Source organism: Haliaeetus leucocephalus, unplaced genomic scaffold, assembly GCF_000737465.1.
Source record: "Haliaeetus leucocephalus isolate CR32 unplaced genomic scaffold, Haliaeetus_leucocephalus-4.0 Scaffold830, whole genome shotgun sequence".
Lineage (NCBI taxonomy): Eukaryota > Metazoa > Chordata > Aves > Accipitriformes > Accipitridae > Haliaeetus > Haliaeetus leucocephalus.
Window position 1 is genome coordinate 3,249,322 of NW_010973266.1, and position 18,821 is coordinate 3,268,142.

Genomic DNA, 18,821 nt, shown 5'->3' on the forward strand with positions numbered 1-18,821 from the left:
AGGGAGGGAGGGCGATGCCCGGCGAAGGGAACGCACAGACCGCCACTTCGGTTTAAGGAAGCCTAAGGTAAGCCCGGCGTTGGCGGCAGAGCCGGAACGCTTTGTCGTCCCCCCCCCCTCGGCTCGGCTCGCCCGGCGCGGTCGCGGAGGGGCTGCCCGGCCGCCTCCTTTGAGCGAGGACTCCTAAAAAAAAGATTCCTGGGTTTTTCCTGGCGAAAACTTCGTGGGGATGAGCGTAGGGCAGCGCGCTGGGCGGCAGCGGGAGCGTTATGCAATAGTGTAGCTGCCTGCCTGGGAACGGCGATTGCGTTCAATAACTTTCATGACAGATAAGGAGAGCGGATCGCTATCCGCGTCCAAACCGCTACTTTCTTCTAGAAAAATACCAGCGCTGCTTCTAAGGCCACCTTTCTGATGCTACCTGGTGGGGGAGAGGTGTTAGCTGGAGGATTTTTGGAAGATGCACGAAGTGCTTTAGTTTTTCACATGATCGATTGCGAGGAACTACCGCTGCTTATTAACTTCGGTGCTGGGAAGTCCAATCGCAGTCCTAATGAAGCGTCCGTACACCATGGCAATCGAAGACATCGGACGCGTTCAGCTCATCACTTGCAGTATAGCACTTCATAAAACCCAAACAAAACCAAAAATCCCCGTCGGGGGCTGAGGCTGCTGCTGTTCTGTGAACTGTCATTATCAAGAAGCAGCGGTTCTCCCGATTTAATACACCGGTGCACCCCCTGAGTCCCCCATCACCATCATCAAACACATTTAAATCGCAGATGCCGTGAAAACGCAGTAGGCAAATGGGACAAAAGGTAGCGTGGATCCAGCACCAAAGTCACAGTCCTGGACCTTGAATCTTACAAGGCAGCCAAAGCTTCCCACTTCGCATTTCCATCTTGCCTTCCTATTGCTAGTAAAAAAATCCTCTCCTGTGACCTCAACGTCTCTACTTAATGCCATGTTTACCCAGAGTTACAGCAGCGAGGGGGATGCAGGACTGCAGTTAGCTTGGATCTGTTTGGGGGAGGCGGGGGGGGGGGGCGGCAAGCCTGAGCAAAATAGGGACATCTTGTCATGTTGAAAGCACAGAATATGTTCTCTGCTTATGTCACCAGCTCCCGAGGGGCCTGTCCCAAAGGAACTGTGCCCCCCGCTCTGCCACGAGTCAGAATAGGTAATGGAGCAGTTTCGTTTGACCTTGTATGTCTAAGCAGCTAAAATCCCGCACGAACATCACGGAGGAAAATTTAACTCATTAGGCTCTATGGTGGGGAAGTTTGGAAAGACCTGGTCTTCCAACCTCTGAGAATCGGTATTTTTCTGCTGAATGCTGGAAAGGGGTAACAAAAGACAAAACAGTAACAGGTCACGTCTAATATAAACTGGGAATTTATTCCCCCTGCTTAAGTGTTCCATCGTGATTACTGCTCATATTTACAGTGGTGTCAGGAATGCTGCATGTATCAAGGTTAAAATCTAGCTGCTAGATGAAAACTACTAGCTAAAAAAAAACAAACTAAAAAAACCCCAAACAAACCATACGACATGTAACTGTCCTAGCCATCTACTCAGAATAATTTAATGTAAAATTTCAAGCAAACATACCTATAGTAAAAATATGCCAAGCATGGAGAGTAACGTATTTCCTTACTTTTCGTGTGAAGCCTATTGGTGTTCTACCAGTCTGCTCATGCCTGCCTTTCTTTACTACAATAATACTGTTCTCTTCAAGTACAAATAACAATTCTAAGTTAAAAGCTGGATGTGTTGGTTTTTTTCTTCTAGCATTATAAATGCATACGAGCAGCTCAGATGAAAATATCTCAGTGCTCAGATGTAACTTATTTATCATGTGGAGGTTTATATTCCTCTATACAGTGATGGCATACAGTCATTGATTTCAATAGAAATGCATAATGTATATTGCTAATCCAAATACTCATACTGAACAGTTGTAAAATAAAATTACTGCCACAGAGTTTAAGGTGCTGTTGCATTTAAAGCATACTGCCTTCATAGAATGAGCTCACTGGGGAAGGCTGATACTAAATAAGCTTTTTTTTTTTTGGTAAGGACATCATGATGCCCTTGATGAAAAATATGTGTTCTTTAGGACTCCGTAATTATTAACCATGTATATTTTTAACAAGATGCTCAAAATAATTCTAATCTTGAATGAAATCAGTGCCTTACCCCCAGATTGACACATAAAAAACCAGCCGGGCAACAGCACCACAAAAGAAAGTATTAGTTACTTATCAAGAGGGACAGCACTTAACATTCAATGCACCCTTCTACTGATTAAGCTGACAAACAAGTACCTCAAGATCATCTCTGCGTTTTTTTCCCCAGTTAACTATTTCACTGACAGAAGCATTTCTGCACGAGAGATGCAGAGCACATATAATTAATTCGGAGGAAAAAAGAAAAAAAAAAAAGAGTAACCAAGTTCAATGGAGATTAACATATAGAAGGAAAATACGGCTAAGAAGCCCAAGAGCCTGCCCAAGAGCCGAATGACAGAGCGTGCGTTGTCTTCCTGACATGCACTACCCGGGACCGAACACTATTGGTCACCACAACACTCTGCTGCGTTACTTGGAGATCCAAACTCAACAACAGATTGTACAAATGACAGTGAGATATGAACACCGATGTTTTGTTTATCCTGTCCTGGAGAATTTAAAAGCAAACTTCGCAACACCAGTCCTTTGCAGTGACCGATGTGGTACTGAAAGCCAGGGAAGCCTATTAGCTTCCCAGAAATCTGTGCTAAAATGTAAGGATACCTCCACAAAGCTATTGAGCTGTGGTATCTCAAGGCAGTTCCTTATCCAGCCATAGTCATCTTGGACAGGGGAGGACTAAGGATGTGTAGTCACATACTTCATGCATACCTGAGGAAATTGCAGTAAATCTAGAATATTTGAGAACATAAAAAAATTCACATGCTTGTTTAAACTAGCTCTTAAAAAGGTCTTATATTCTGCTTTATGACAGCCACTACTTAAAGAACTGTTGAAAATTTTTGCAAGGTATTAAAAAACATGTAAGCAATGAATCTATTCTATAGCACAATACTCCCTTATATTTTTATTAATCAGTTTGCAAATTAAATAGGCTTTAAGGAAAAGCAATCCCGAGCATATTTTAAGGTGGGGGGGGGGACGACACACGACCAAACAAAAAATCCTCAGAGTGGTGAATTCAGTGGGAGTTCCACATTTAGCCTTCTGAAAATTGGTACTTGATTTTATTCTGCTTAGAAAATACTGTATAACATATGAACAGGCAAAGGTACAACTCACTAGGTACTGACATTCAATTTTAAATTATTACTGACCACACAGAATGTGATCAGAGTATTTTCTTATTTTAGTGGCACATCCCCACTCTGAAGTCCATTTAATACAATTGTACTACATTCAGACAGAAAACAGCCTCTCTGCTGGTCCCTTAATACTCTCAAAAATAGTTCAACTTGTTTATACATCTGCACAGCACAGTGTCATGGTGATCAGTGCCTTAAAACTCACCTGCTTTCCAGTTGTATATAGGAGCACAAGTCTCATAAGCAAAGATAATTGATTGTAAAAACAACAATTCAGTGATCAAACAGCAACTCTTGGTGTCCTCCTCTTTGCCTTTTTTTTTTTTTCTTTCAGTGGCAGAAAAACACCAGGCCTGATTTGACTCCAGTAATAGTTTTTTTCTAGCCAAATCCACTGATATCAATACAGAGGAGTGTAGAAGAATAAGGGCCATTTTCACAGTCAGCATTAAACAGAGATGGATTTAAAAGCCTTGGGACTGAAGGCCTCCAAGTCCTATGATATTTGGGTGCAGATCTGAACTTCTTAATCTATCATTATGAGAGGAGATTTTTGTCGTTGTGGGGAAGTGCTGGAGCTCTACCACATGTCAGATTCCCCAGTACATAGCTGGTCATTTGACCTCAGGCTCAGCCCGCATCAAAAAAGTGTGTTAAACATCTCACAAAAGCTATGTAGTTACAGCCAAATATATCTGAGGCTGCAGCAACTAAAAAAGACAGACTGGATTAGTCATTTGTAACCAGTAAAATCCTTGCCCACAATGTGCTCATGTACATGTTACAAATTCAACTGTACGGCTAAGTGCAGCCAAATTACATGGAAATTTCTAATATTTTAAATCAGACCTTAGTATTAGTTTTCAACACAAGAAACTACAACTAGTATAATAATAATAATATTTGAATACTAAGAAGCAAAACAAACCAAAGTATTCGTCCATAGTCCAGTACTTCAGGAGAGCAGAATGGAGTAATCAGCCAGCAACACACAAAAAGGAACATTTCACTAGAGGACTACAACAGTCTTAGATAAACCGTTCACTGCACTGGCTTTTCCTGCAGGAACGCTACCGGTTTGGTTTCTAAATTCCTCATCTACCACCACAGTTTCATTAAACAGGCTAAAAATGCAGCTATACGGTAGACCAAAGAACATGTAAGCACGTGGTTTTGCACCTGATTTAACAAGATCTGCAGAAACAGCATATGGCCTGGCATGCTGACTTCTTAACAGCTAATGAGCATTGTGGAAGCCCTCTGCAAACTTTTTTTCTATAGGTGCTGTCAGCCTCAGCTCTGTGGTCCTTTTTCAGCATCAGTTTTTTGTGCTGAAGAATGCTTTCTCCCATATTGATTTCTAGTTGGGCACCCTGCTCCTTTGGATGCAAAGCTGAAGTCTTCTGCCCATCTCCAGAGAGACCATTAACTTTTTTTTTAGCAGTCTACACCATCCAAAGACTTTTTCCTCTATCTGTATTTACTTTTACTTCCATTTTACCTGGTACAGGAATTCCTTATTATTTGTACTGAAATAATACTGGCAAAATCCCAACCTTAACTCATGATATCCATGGGGAAGAGAAGCAAGTGGTTTGTGTCATTTTTGCCTGTCCATGATTGCTATAGCATGCCTGTAAATAAAACTTGCGTAGTTACAAAATTACAACCATTTAAAAACAAAAGCAAAGGAAGATCATTCCATATGGTCTGAGTGAGGAGAAAGTGTCAAAAGCTAACACAGAAGGATTTACTTGTTTTATGCTCTTCCCCACCTTTCCTGCTTGTTTTATGCCTGCCCTTCCTCACCTCTTCATTTTCTTTTAACCTCCAGAAAAAATGCAAGCACCTAGTCGGTAATTCAGTCATACAAGAGGCAGTCCTATGAAACAAGCCAAAGCCATAGCCTTTGCTGTACAGCTAAAATCATCCAGCACAATTTCCAATTAGTTAAAAATTGTCATTTTGTATTTAGCCCCCCCTTTGAGCAGAATTACGAGGCCTATACAACTTAAATACTTCCATCCCACTTCCACAGTGACATAAGCCACAGGATTAAGAAGTCTTGTTAAATTTCAGTGAGACAAAGCAAAACACAGGTATGACAGCCCACCACTGTGACCACAGAGTGGAAGGATATATCCCAAACTATCTTTAAATGTGGTAGTTTGGGTATCACTTGTACCCCAGTTCAACCACAGCAAGCCTGCTTTCAGTATCCTGGAAAAATCACAGCAGCCAGTGCTCATGCCAGAGTTGTGATGTTGTTGCTCGGTGAGGTCAAAGCTGATGCACAAGTTTTACGGCCCAACCATGGTGTAAATGACTTTTAAAAACTGAAACAGAGGCTCTATGATGCTCAGTACAAAACCACTTAAGCAGGTGTGTAAATTTGGGACTGTATTTTAAAGTTAGTAGCATGAAAAGTAGTTTTGGTCTGGTTAGTTACTTTCTGCCCTCCTTGGGAGAAGAAGGAAGAAGAGACAATTCAGTGAAATCACCAATGTTTGTGTACTTATATATGAATAAGAAAAAAAAAAAATCTACAACAAGCCAATTCTCTCCTTCAAATCATTAGTAATTGGTTGTTCACATCCATTTTGTTATTATATTCATTATTCTCTTCTGCAAAAACAATCAGAAATGAATGAGGAGATATCCACAAGTAAAGAAATTTAACTTGTGGATCAGTTTAATACATTTTTGTGTATCAAGGCCATCGGCAAATAAAGCACAGCAATATCTCTAAGGAGCTGACAAAGAGGCAGATAAAACATCCCAATGCTGAAGAGAGTAATTCAGCAGAAATTATGCTTGAACTGCCTGGTAACACCGATAACGCTGATCCATTCCGTAGACTAAGCCTAAGTTGCTGAGGTAAATCTGTGTATTTTAGGTAGTCCTAGCTGAGCAAGTTGGTGAGACTAATGTGTTAAATTCTTGCATTCACACTTTGTGATAGTATAAAAACACACAAAGCCACAATAAACGTGATGCAAATTATCTGTCTAGTAGACAGTTCTGGTGCCTAGAGTGTTATCAGGCAATTCTGATTAATAACAGGGGAGTTCTCAGCCACGATCCTGCAGCTTCAGACAAGCAGAGTATATAACTCGAACAGACAAAAAGGGTATATGAATATTCTTAAGAGGATCTCTAATTATTACTTTAATACACTTCCTAATCATCCATATCACAAATAGCCCATCCTAAAACACCATCACCAGAACGTGTGAATCTTACCCCACATTGCCTCAGGTCCACGAAACCTGGAAGCAATTTATTCAATGTCTCCACACCATCTTTGCACACTCTCATGGCTTCCCTCCTCATTCTCCACACAGTTCTTCCCACCTTGAACCAAAAACATTTTCCCTGGTGACCTGGAATGAGTTGTTTGCACGGGTGCTACCCATCAACTCCAACTCTTCTCCCAGAGTCCTCATGTTTGATGACAACTTGAGACTTTGGGAGTTGAGATTTGGAGCATTGACACCAATGTTCAAATTTAAGATAACTTTCCCTCACATCAGAGTTTGGTTCTTCCTTCACATTCCTTATTTCAAAAGCATCTTAGAACGAGCTTCTATGAAAGAAGTTTTGCAACATTAGGGACTATTATTCACTTGCAGTACAGCAATTCAAGCACAGCTTTTTGCTCTACTAATAACACTCTTTTTGGGTAACTAATGCTCATTTTTGTATGAGCCTTTGCTATAGCAGAAGTCAAACTGATTTGTGCACTACTCTTGTCTTTCACCAACATCAGCATGCTGAGGTCTAACTGTACATTGGTAATTTACAATTACAGCAGAGCCAGAGCCAGAACCAGAACCTGCTTGAAACCAGAAACTGTTCACAAATGTGCTCCTCAAGAATGTGAAAACTACACAGCTTTTATTTCCTGGTGACTGCTGACAGCATGCTGGAGTGCAAATACAAATCTGCTAGACTGGTATTATTCACCAGTTAATATCCTGCTAATGATGTCAGGTTTTAGACCTAAATTACCCAGCCGCCTTGTTTAGCACCACTTCACACCCTCCCAAGGCTCCTCTGCATGTAACCCTAATCCAAGTAGAAAGAGCTGACAATGTTCTGATGCCTTACAACTGCTGACCCCAGGAAAGTCATTCCTGTCTGTCATCCCCCATTTGTAGTAAACTCTTCCACAGACTACAAAACACATTCTCCATACGGTGAGATTATTTGCGTTCCCAGGGGAACGGACAGATCTGCGGGCGTTGCACTGCACCCAGGCACACTGCGGTGCCTTTCCATTACCTGCACAGCAAAACTGAAGATGCAAGACCGAAGCATGGAGTTGGAACCCGCTTATCTCATTTTTCCTCCTTACCCTACCCAACATTTGAAAAGCTACTATGAAAAAGAAAATAAACTGCAGTTGATGTAGACGGTTGCAGTCTGGACATGTTCTCAGTCCCTAGCACCCAGATCAGTCTCTGAAGGTCTGACAGTTCTGCAAACCTGTTGGCCGAAGCTAAAGAATAGAACTGTTTTTTCTCCTGTCATCTGGTGGTTGGTTTTTTTCTTGAACAGCCACAAAAACTACTGATGTTTACTAAGAACAATTAAAAGTTAGTATTGAACAATAATGCAGATAAGGAACTGTCTTTAAGCTCTTGTTTTTAATAGCTTGCTATTTAAATTATTTAACAGAGAGTCCCATAAAAATGAAAAAGCCTTCCAGTGAAAGTACGCTGGCTTTTGGACTCCTGGAAGACAGTACAGTATAAGCAGAACTATTTGTGATTCTCCTAGCAACACATCCTCAGCAGCATCCTTACACTGCAAGTACCAGCTGTAACACTGACAAAGAGTTGCACAGATTTACATGGCAAAATAATGCTAATAAACCTTTACTCAGATTTTCATAGTAGTAATAGCTGCATAGCAAAGTAAGAAATACAAGCATAATTCTTTTAATAGTAATGTTATTTTTTCCAGTACACTAAATCCTAGCAAATGTTTGACATTGTAACAACACCGAATTGACAGGGAATATCTTTTGACATTGCATTTGTTCCAATATGAACTTAGACCACAAGGGTCTGTATTGTTTTTAATGCAAGTGCATTTTATCATGTTGAATGGATTCCTTTTAATTTTATGCATGTAACAACATAGGAAGCAACAAAACCTAAGTATTATTAAAATTTGTGTTCAGAACACGTAGAAGACATGTCAAAATTATAGAAAATAGCATATACCAGCTTGTGCATTCAGGAAAATTGTTTTGTAAGGAAAATTTTAAATTGTTTATCTTACAGTAGATTCCTGTTTTATCTAAAATTCTACAGGCTTATTAAATCATACATTTTATTTGTTGCCACTTAGTTCTAAAGCTAAAGATTACAAGAGCATTTAAAGGCACTTATTCTCTATCTCAGCCATTAGCTAGGATATGATTTTTACACATCATTCTTACAGAGCCTACCAATGGATAGGAGAAAAAAAAAAAGACAAATCAAATGCCATATGATCATATTTATTCCAAAGGAAGACTTTCAAGGCAATTACGAATCGATCATATGTCATCACTGAAACTAGATGATCGATAGATCAATTTTTTGAAATTGTGCTAAGAACCATCACAACTCTACCAAACATTTGTAGTTTACAGTGCAATGCATTATTTCTAAATAATGCATCCCAAAGCTGGTTTTTGCAGGAGAATGTAACTAAAAAATAAAGCATCAGTCTAAGATAGTAGACCTTGCTTCAGTCTGTGGAACCTCTTAATTATTTTCAGTGAAAATATAACTCCCCCTTCCCAAACTGTAATTTTGCTAGGGAGCATATAGGAGCTTTCTTTTCTGGTATTCACAGCAGTGACGTAGGTGAGAAATTTCCAAGCATCTCCAGACCATAGGCTGAAAAGCACCGATTTGGTGCTACCAGGCAAATGGTAGTAATGCTCTGTAATTCATCGAAGTGGTGCAAACTTCTCAAAACAGGAAGGAAGATTATAAGGCCAGGGCAATTCACCGTCTACTTGATAAAATACAGAATACATAAATGCAGCAATAAAAATGAATTCAGTATTGAGCAATAAATACGGAAGTTCAAGAGAGAAAAAATTCAAGTTAATTGCCTAAGGGTTTCAAAACAGATTTAAAAAAAAAAAATACTAGTTTGACATTTACCAGCACTACTAACTCTGTAATTCTACATGAACAAGTCCAATAAAAGGAAAACAGACTGGTCTACCACATGAGTTTTGTATGTCAATAGATACATTGGTGGGTTTCCTAATAATAGTCATCGGTACATTTTACACCACAAAAACTGGGCATACCTGCACCCTTGAATTTATCCAGAAGTCATATTTCATCCTCATACTTGTGTATTAAAACTCTATAAAAAATTTGTAACACACAGGAGAAGTTTCTGCAAACAACTAATAATTACTAACTGGCTAAGATCATATTTTCCAACATTTTTATCAGCACAATTTTATCTACTGGACATTGCTTACTAATATTTAGGATACTACTGTACGATTTTCAAGTTTGTATCATAATGACATGGTCAGTTACTCTTAACAGTTGGCTTCCTTTTAAAAGGCTGAAAATACTCCTAAATTAATGAAGTCAAAGTGTCTGAAAGTCGAAGAAATAACATGATATTAGAAGCAGTCTATTCAACTCAAAATTAAGAAAAACATTTACATTACGTGTAAAATATGCTCAGGTTGCTATCACTGGTTTACGCGATGGTATATTTAGAATTAACATAGAATAGGCTTCTATATTGTATTTGTTTATATGAAGTAAATCAAAGTTTCTTTAAAATGCCTATTTTTATGGTAGAAGTGTATTATATTCTACGTATACACTTACAAGATGACTTACAGACACCAAATAGTTTTTGAAAACCAAATATGCATTATTAAATTTTACGATAATATTTAGACATATAAAAATGGCATACAAGGCAGCAGGGATTTCTCATGAGGAAGTATAGCCTCGATATATTCAGAAGCCTAAAGATGTTGCAGATCACATCTGCAAGCCTTCCTTTACATGGTAAGGCCCAGTTATTTGCAATCCCTTACATTATTCTTCCTTTAAGCTATCACATACATGCACAAAAAACCCCTGTGTGCTCTTAATATGTGCACAGAATTTTACAGCCGTATCTTTAAAGCCTTCATGTGGTCTGAAAATACAGAGACTGAAATCTGGGCCTTTCATCTGCATTTGGAACTTGGAAAGTTTAACTCCACTCTGCTTATCAACACATTTAGTCTTTGAGTATACTTCTGTATCATAAAACTGACAGAAATAAAATTTACATTATAAGGTAAGCTACAAGTCTCCTTTTCCTTCATTAACAAATCAGTCTGGAAATTCAACACTATAATTCACCTTATAGTGCAGTGACTTTGCAGAGTTTCGGATTAAGAGTAGTGGCCCTGCAAAGATTTACTTACGTACCTAGGCTTTACCTGCTGACACAGACTTGAACGGGACTGCTGGGGACCCACTGCTCCTCGTAATTGAGGCGTGAATCATATAAAATAGGTCTCCTTCCTAGAAATGCCCATTGCATTGCTGAACTGAGGGGAAGAAATCTGGATAGCATCGATAAATGGAGAACTGAAAGGGAAGGATTTATTTAATTGAATTTAACATGCTGTGGGGAACCTGAAATAATAAAGGTGGTGGTTTCCATAACTTACCCTGAAGATTTTATACTAACTTAAGGCTTCTCCGTGCATCACTTTTTTATTATTTAATAGTTTATTTCCATATTCAAACATAAGGGAACACTGCTTAAGGGTAATCAGCTGGAAGTTTATAAACAAATCAAGGCTAAAAACTGAAAAATAAGCTGTGCAATTACTTAAATATTTAGCTTAGCAAATCATCTCATGCAATCAGGGTTTGTTTAGAGTAACTACAGACAAAAAGTTTAAATCTATTATCTGTATTTAATTGGCATATGCGACTAAAATTCAAATTCAAAGCCTTTATTAGCCCCCTGACAGAGTAAGCCATAAACTCTGCAGTACTCATGCAAACAGAGAAACTCCATCTCAGTAGTTTTCTAAAGTATCCAAAAATCCTGCAGCTTCTCTGGTATTTAACAGCCGTGCATTTTATGTATGCCAGCCCTGCCTTGTGTTCCAGAAAACACTACTGAGCTGAGTAATGGGCAGCAGAATTACAGATAAGTAGTGCAGGGAAAGGAAAACACATTACAACGAGATTTCCTTTTACAGTCTCCCAGCCCGGCGCGGGCTGTGCCTATGGCACGCTCCCATTCCCCAGGAAATCAGTATGAATGTTGGCACAAACTTCAGTGGGACGAGGGTAGACCTCTACCACAGTCTGGTCTCAAGTACAGGTTGAACGATTAAGCAAGGCCTCCCAGGAGACGACGTTGTAAATGCTAGAGCCCAAGTAAGGCAAAACTGGAGTCAAAACCTTGTCCAAAACAAAAATGAAACAAAACAAAAAAGTATTATATAAACTCTCCCATATTAAATATTTAACTTGCAATCAACTGTTTGCTCAGCCATTCTTTTATCAAATGTGCACATATAGGTCTCCTTGGAGACACGGAGATCCCAGTAAGGCTTAAAAAAAGATCTAGTTCGTTTGGTTGTTGTCATTCTTAATCACAGATATCTATAAAATTATTAGTCCAAGCTACTAGCGGGAATAGAAAAAACTCTAGATTAGCTAAATCAATCAGGCCTGTGCAACTGGGAAGGGAGACAAGCAATTTTTGAAGAATCAATTTATTGGCTATTAAAGACATGTTTAAAATTAACTGCATCACAGAGTATACTACGCCATTTATCTATTTCTATTCTGTATAATATTACCAGACTTCTGGTTTCATCTGGGTTATGGACTCCATTAATTCCATCTGTTAAGTCATTCCAAACAGACCCAGCAATCCTGCAGCCCCAAAGATTATGGGATTAAATTGGTATCTAAAATAATCTGAAAATCGAGACGGGTCAGAGGTACACTAATAAAATATCAAGCCAATACTTTAAAATAAATTGTATGTTAGTGGAGCCTACTGTTAAAGAACTGAGTGCCAGAAGACTCGCCTTGACCACTCCGAGGTATCCTAAGAGAAGTCTGTAGTAAGTGACTTTCAGGTCTAACAAACAATTTTTGTAAGCCTCTTTTATGGGCAAAAATGTGTACCCTCTCTTCAGACGTAATTACTGAGTATTTCCCATCTTTGTAAATTCAACATTTCCTATTTACTACAATTTCTTAGTAGTGCATGAACTCACATTAGCAGATTTGAAAACTAATGGATATAATGGCTGTTGTGTTACTGTATTTAGTTTTTTGGAAAACTCATTAATTTACCAGACCATTATGGAAAATTTGCTTCCAGTAGTTCTACATTAATGAAAGTGCAGGTTTTGGTTTTGACAGTAGTTTTTACAACGTATTTTAGCAGTCTCTAAAGCTAACGTCTGTCCGATTGCAGGCTAATGGGTGAGGTTTGTATCTTACACAGCACTTCATTATTTGCTAAAGCATTCCAAAATTCCACCCCTAGATAGACAGACAGATGGATGGATGTTTGCATTTCCTACCATCACCATCTTTGGAAGCTGTGAACCAGTGCGCTCTGTATATGCAGAATGTCTCTCAAATAAAGGCATAAGTTCACTCAGCAAACATTACTATAATTAAAAGACAGCCCAAAACAGCCAGTACAGGATACTAATATTCCCCACAAGCACAACTGAGTCCTTATTTAGGGTTTCAACTGGAACAAAAAATTCTTGTCATTCATATGTAGTTAATTTATTTCCACACACACACACACACAAATTTGTCTATATTTGTACATCATGTATTAAAGGCATAGGGATAACTTATCTTACCGCCCAGCAGGGCACAAAGTACAAAAGATCACTCTACCACCCTGCTCTGCTTCAGTTTTATCTTCAGGCTTCCCTCTAGCATTTCCATTTTATAATCTATTTTTCCCAAAAAGAGGGGCTAGGTCACCCTGGTATTGGATACTAGGCCTGTATATACATACCTAGTTTGTAGACTAGTTATCTAGCGATCTCAGATTCCATTATTTGAACATTTTTGTCCTGAATCTTCCTTCTTTTTGCTTTCTTCTGCAGACTTCCTGCTACATCACACAGATTCAGATAGAAACTTCCCCTTCTGAAATGACTGCTGCTCCCTCACTGCTACCTGAACCTAACAAGTTAGATTAAAAAAACAAAGCAAACTAGATGGATTCTAGAATATTTCAGTTACTTGTTTGCACATTACTTGGACCAGGGAAGTAAAACATGGAAAAAAACAAAAACAAAACCGTAATGACACATTTGCGTGGGATTTTTTGAATGCAATTTGATAACCCAGAAGTCCAACCTGGCCGTATACAGATTGTCTGCTGTGCACATTTGTGTGTCTTAATAACTTCTGGGAAGTGTTACTATTACTTTTAAAAAAGCATAAATATTCAATATGCCATTGAAAATAATTTCTCCATTATGTTTTCTTAAATTAAAACTAAATACAGACTAGTCATAAGGATTCACTCACTTGTGCCACTGAGTTGACTTTATAAAACATACACACTACTGTGGCACTTAACTCTTGAAGAGTCCCACATTTTTTATTTAATAGACCAAAGAATTTTAATTACAAATGTATTTCAAATACCACACCTGAAAGTCCCTTTACTCATTTTACATTGTACTCTGAGTCCCTCAGAGAGTACATCGGTGTTTAAATAGGAGATAGATACATGCAGAATACTTGGGTTAAGTGGGAATTTGCTAATTCAGTAAACCTCAGCATTAGGGAGAAATTTGTGCTATAAGAGAGTAAAAATGACAGCTTCAAATGAGGTGTAAAAATGAGGTCTTAACTATCCAGTTACTACAGATCCCATATGATCTGTACAATGATAGAGCTGTTGGGTTTTTCTTGCTATGTGCTGTGTTAAGCAGTTGGCATCTTTTCATCCTTAAGGAGGTGCTTATATTTCAATTGCAGATTAAGTAATTTCTGTGAATCATCACAGGTTTTTTGTGGGGTTGGTTTCTTGGGTTTTTTTTAGTGCTTCAGGATCCTTTGGGATAAGAAGCTTTATTATAAAGGCATATTACTGCTTCTAGTAAAGGATGGGTTGTTTTGCATTTGAAGCAAAACCTTAATTGATGCACTGCTGACTTCTTCCACAAACTTCAATAGTTCATAGATTTTATGCATACAGCAGTACCAACCAGTTGCTGATAATAATTAATATATATCCAGGTTTTCTGTTTAGCTATGAGGTAAATTTTTTTAAAAATCCAAATAGTGACACCTCTAATGACCAATTAATTTCTGGCAAAAATGCAGAGTACATTACACAGAAAAAACGCGTTTTGTAAGCAAGCATGCTGTAAAAAATAATGCCAGTTTGACACTTCTTGCTACTAAACATTTGCATTAGAGGAGTATTAAGGGTGGTCGGTGCTCTAGACCTTTCTTTATTTGTACAAAGACACTTGTTTTTCATTTTCCCTGTACTCTCTATTAACTATCAAGTAAATTCAGATGACTCTCTTCCTGAGAGCCCATATTCCCTTGGAGTGAAGTCCGAGTGCTGAGCTAGCACCCCCGGCATGACAACCACGGTGCCTGTCCTCTGAAAAGGGGGCTGGAAAAAACTTCCAGTGCCACGAAAACCGGGTTGAGGCCCGCTCCTCTCTGAGGAGCGGGCCTTAATTCGAAATAAAAAGCACAATTTTCTAGCAAGACACCAAAGTCTAATATGAAGGACTATGATTTATGGGAATCGAGCAAAAAGGTCGCGAGCGGGAGCAGTTTCAGTCAAAGCAGAGGAAGTTAGTGCAAATATTGCAAATGTGGGGGGAGAAGTACCATTTCTGTTGTAACGTGAGGCTTTTGGAACTGTTTTTGAATGCAGGCATCATGGTGAGTAAGGAGCCCGGCAAATGCTTACTCACCACCTCGGAAAGCGAAGTTGAGCCAGCGGCTTCACTCGCGTTGGAGATGAAATACGCACTGGATCCCAACCGGCAGATTAAGAAACGAAACAAAGCCCTCCAGGTGAGATTTAAAGATATCTGCGAGGCCCAGAACGAGCAGAGGGACAAACAGCTGTCCACCACCCAGGATCCCGACAAGAGAGAAGCCAAGCCCATTTCCTACAAAACGGCTTATCGCAAGTACATGACCGTGCCTGCCCGGAGGTCAATACCCAACGTCACCAAGAGCACAGGAGTTCAGACTTCACCCGATCTTAAAAAGTGTTACCAGACCTTTCCTCTGGACCGGAAAAAAGGGAATATTCTTAAAAGCGCCTCGACCGTCGACACCTTTAAGGGTCAGAACAACGGGTTTCTCATAGACGTTAAGGACAAAGACGGCGGGAGCTCAGGGGAGGCCGTTCAGTGGAGCAAGAAGGCCGGCAGCCTGCAGACGGCAGAGTTCATTTCCCACGTCAACGAGCGCGCCAACGCGGGATCTCACGACGACGGGGCCGAGGCCTGGAAAAGCAGCGATTTGCACAGCTCTCCCAAAGAGCCGCCGCCTCCTCCTCCTCCTCCTCTCCCAAACTCGGCCGACCCCGCTTTGGAGCGACCCGCCGCTGCTGACCGGCCGCCCGGCCGAGGGAGACAGTCGGCGGGGCGGCCGGGGAGCGAGGAGGCTGCCCAGCCCCTCCACGGGAGGGTCTTCAAGACTGAAGTGGCCACCGTTTATTTACCGGTGGTCGGTTCGAACGCCTCGCAGCCCGACCTGCCGAACCTCGCGGCCGAGACCGACTGGTCACCGTGCCCGACAGCCGAGGAGGACAAAAAGAGGACCGTGCACCTGAACGGGGTCCAGCCCCAGGCGGGAGATGCTCGGTCCTGCTCGTCGCGGGCGCAGTGCCAAGCCACCGAATGTAACGAACAGACCCTTCAGATAAACGTTTCGCCTATGGAGGAGAACCAGCCTTGCCAGACGGCCGTCGCGGTGAGCGAGGAATGCCAACAAATCGTGCCTCACACGGAAGTTGTGGACTTGAAAGCGCAGCTTCAGATGATGGAAAATTTGATCAGCTCTAGTCAGGAAACCATAAAAGTGTTGTTGGGTGTTATACAGGAGCTAGAGAAAGGAGAAGCTCACAGAGAAGGGTGAGTAGAAGCTTTTTGCATGAGTATAAGCTGTTTTAAATGCCCTTTCTAACAAGTCCCGCCCTTGAATGTGCTAATGTAAACTTGCACCCGCTGCCGCGCGTTCCCCCGCAGCACACCGAGACGTTAGACCTGGCGCTTCTCACGTGGACCAAGTTTTGCTGCTTCAGAGGCGAGTCTTAGGGAAACCTGCCAGCGGCATTCGCAGATTTGGTGTCTGCTTGTCCTAGGATGTTATTAAGGAGTTATTTAACGAAGGACCTGCAATATCTCTTCTTGTACCTTTCCTAACGAGCGCAGAACAAGCTGCTCTCCAAACAGGATTAGCGAGGATGCTTTCACATCAGCAACTTTAATAACTGTAATACCTCACACGGCATGAAAAGCAGCAGAAAAACCTTAATTCTGTAAGAGACTTACCTTTTTAAGATTAAGGGATAGTATTACAACTCTTAATATAATTCCATTAATGGCATATGAATCTTGTCTGGTTTACTTTCACCTTCTGAATTTTTAACGATCTTTCAGAAGGAAATTAAATGAAAACTTTGAATATCTAAGTCTTCTTTACAGCATTCACACTACTGTACACACGACAAACTCAAGCAGAAAGAAAACAAAATTTTGTTTATACCTAACTTACATTACTTAAATCAACCTAGAGGGCATTACAAGTAATAGTTACAACCTTTAGTCTTTACCTAGACAGTTCAACCTGTCTCTTACATTACCTTAACAAGCACTTTGCAGACTTACTTGCCTTAGTTCGCTAATCTTTATTCAAAGAGCGCACCTCAAAATGTATATGCACTGTTTGTGTGTTTTCAAATACTTCTGTAATTAAATAATAATTTGTCAGAAGAAATCTGGATTTTAAAAGTAGAAACCAGTAACTCGTGCTACTTGAAGCAGCACATGTTTTCATTTGAGTCAAAAAGGTACATCTTAAGATTTGTAATTCACCTCTTTCTCTAGGAATGTAGAAATCATCTTGTTAATCCTAAAAATTCAAAAGTATTTTCATTAAAAAATCATCTTAGCTGTTGGTCAATGCTGTCAACAGAGCCTTAGCACTTTTAGTTTATTTTACAGCTGGTTATAGTATTATTAGAATACCTTGTCAGATCCCGGGTCTTCAGACTGGGAAGCTTCTTGATCTAGCTAAGAACAACACAGTCTAACTGTTTTGGTTTTTTTTTTTAACTACTATTCAGGAAAACTATTCCTCTGACTTTCTTAACTTAGAGAAACTGCAAGATAATTGGAAAGAAATGGCATGCTGCTTGTCAAATCACAAAATATAGAAAAATATTTCTTCATCGTAGCTCATCACCTGATCATCCAGAACCCTCTGTCTATAAACACACACACATCTACCCACAAAGTCATCTGCTATAAATATCAGTGCTTCCTCCATACGCTTACATATCAATTTTTTATCTTTTCTCAAAGATAGTAGAGCAAAAGGTACAGCAAGTACTTTTTTTTGTATTGCCCTCACATAAGCAGACACATTTAATGTAGCCAACATTAGGACTGTATCCCTGCCCTCAGCACAAAAGAGGTCTTGCCCAAACTATCGATATTGCTCCTATCTTCAAAATAATCCTTCTATAGTTGTCAACCTGACAAAGCTGTAGCCTGTATTAGCCCTAAAATAGTGGAACTCTCCATAAACCCCAGTTCTTCAGAGTATCTCTACTGCCTCTTAAAACACATGGACTTGGGTATTAGAGTCTGCAAGACTACATTTATTTGACCGAAGAGCCTTATTTATTAGAACTCTTCTATCCTCCTCCTGTAGGTTCCCCAGCAGTAGTGAAATCACCACCTAAAGATACATCACACATTTTGAAATCTTTTCAAACATGTTGTGGTATGTGGAAGAGAGAATTAAAATGTTTTAATGATTCTTTGACATTAACTGTAACCAGTGGCAGTTACACCAGTGGTTGAGATTAATTACAAAAATTGGAAGCAAAGTAGCTACAAATTAAAGTGAGATTTCAGATAGGGGTGTTGGTTTAAACACAACGATATACAAAGGTGCTGCCTTAAAACCTACCGAGAGCAGAAAAGGGTTTCTACTTGGAGCCGCTTTCAGCTACTCTTCCATATGCTCTAGACATGTCCCAAACATGCCCCCTCCCAGCTAGACATGAAGGATGTAGAGATGGGGAGGGAGGAAAGAAGAGCGATGCATACTTGCGTATTTTTTCCTGTTTTAGGAATTCTTGTATTCCAGATCCCTCTAATTATCTAGCACCTGGGTGATTTTAAAGGAGCCTGCACAAAGGAGTCCAGCATTATGCTTGGGACATTTCT

At 39.9% G+C, this 18,821-nt stretch overlaps 2 protein-coding genes across 8 annotated transcripts in view; one reads left to right on the top strand and one right to left on the bottom strand.

The window, feature by feature from the left end:
- DOCK1 (dedicator of cytokinesis 1) overlaps positions 1-18,821 on the bottom strand; it is a 311,286-nt gene that overhangs the window by 159,227 nt on the left and 133,238 nt on the right. The gene's annotated exons all lie outside the window — the stretch shown is intronic.
- The window catches only part of FAM196A (family with sequence similarity 196, member A), a 49,440-nt gene continuing 30,619 nt past the window's right edge, over positions 1-18,821 (top strand). For 5 of the 6 annotated variants that reach the window (XR_775292.1, XM_010581951.1, XM_010581954.1 and 2 more), the window contains exons 1-2: positions 1-67; positions 15,284-16,496. Coding sequence is in view for 5 of the 6 variants with exons in the window: in XM_010581951.1 (XP_010580253.1) it covers positions 15,289-16,496 (1,208 nt within the window). In the remaining variant the exon portion in view is untranslated. Of the gene's footprint in view, positions 68-15,283; positions 16,497-16,610; positions 17,691-18,821 lie in introns of those variants that run through there. The other variant, XM_010581953.1, reaches the window with a different exon arrangement.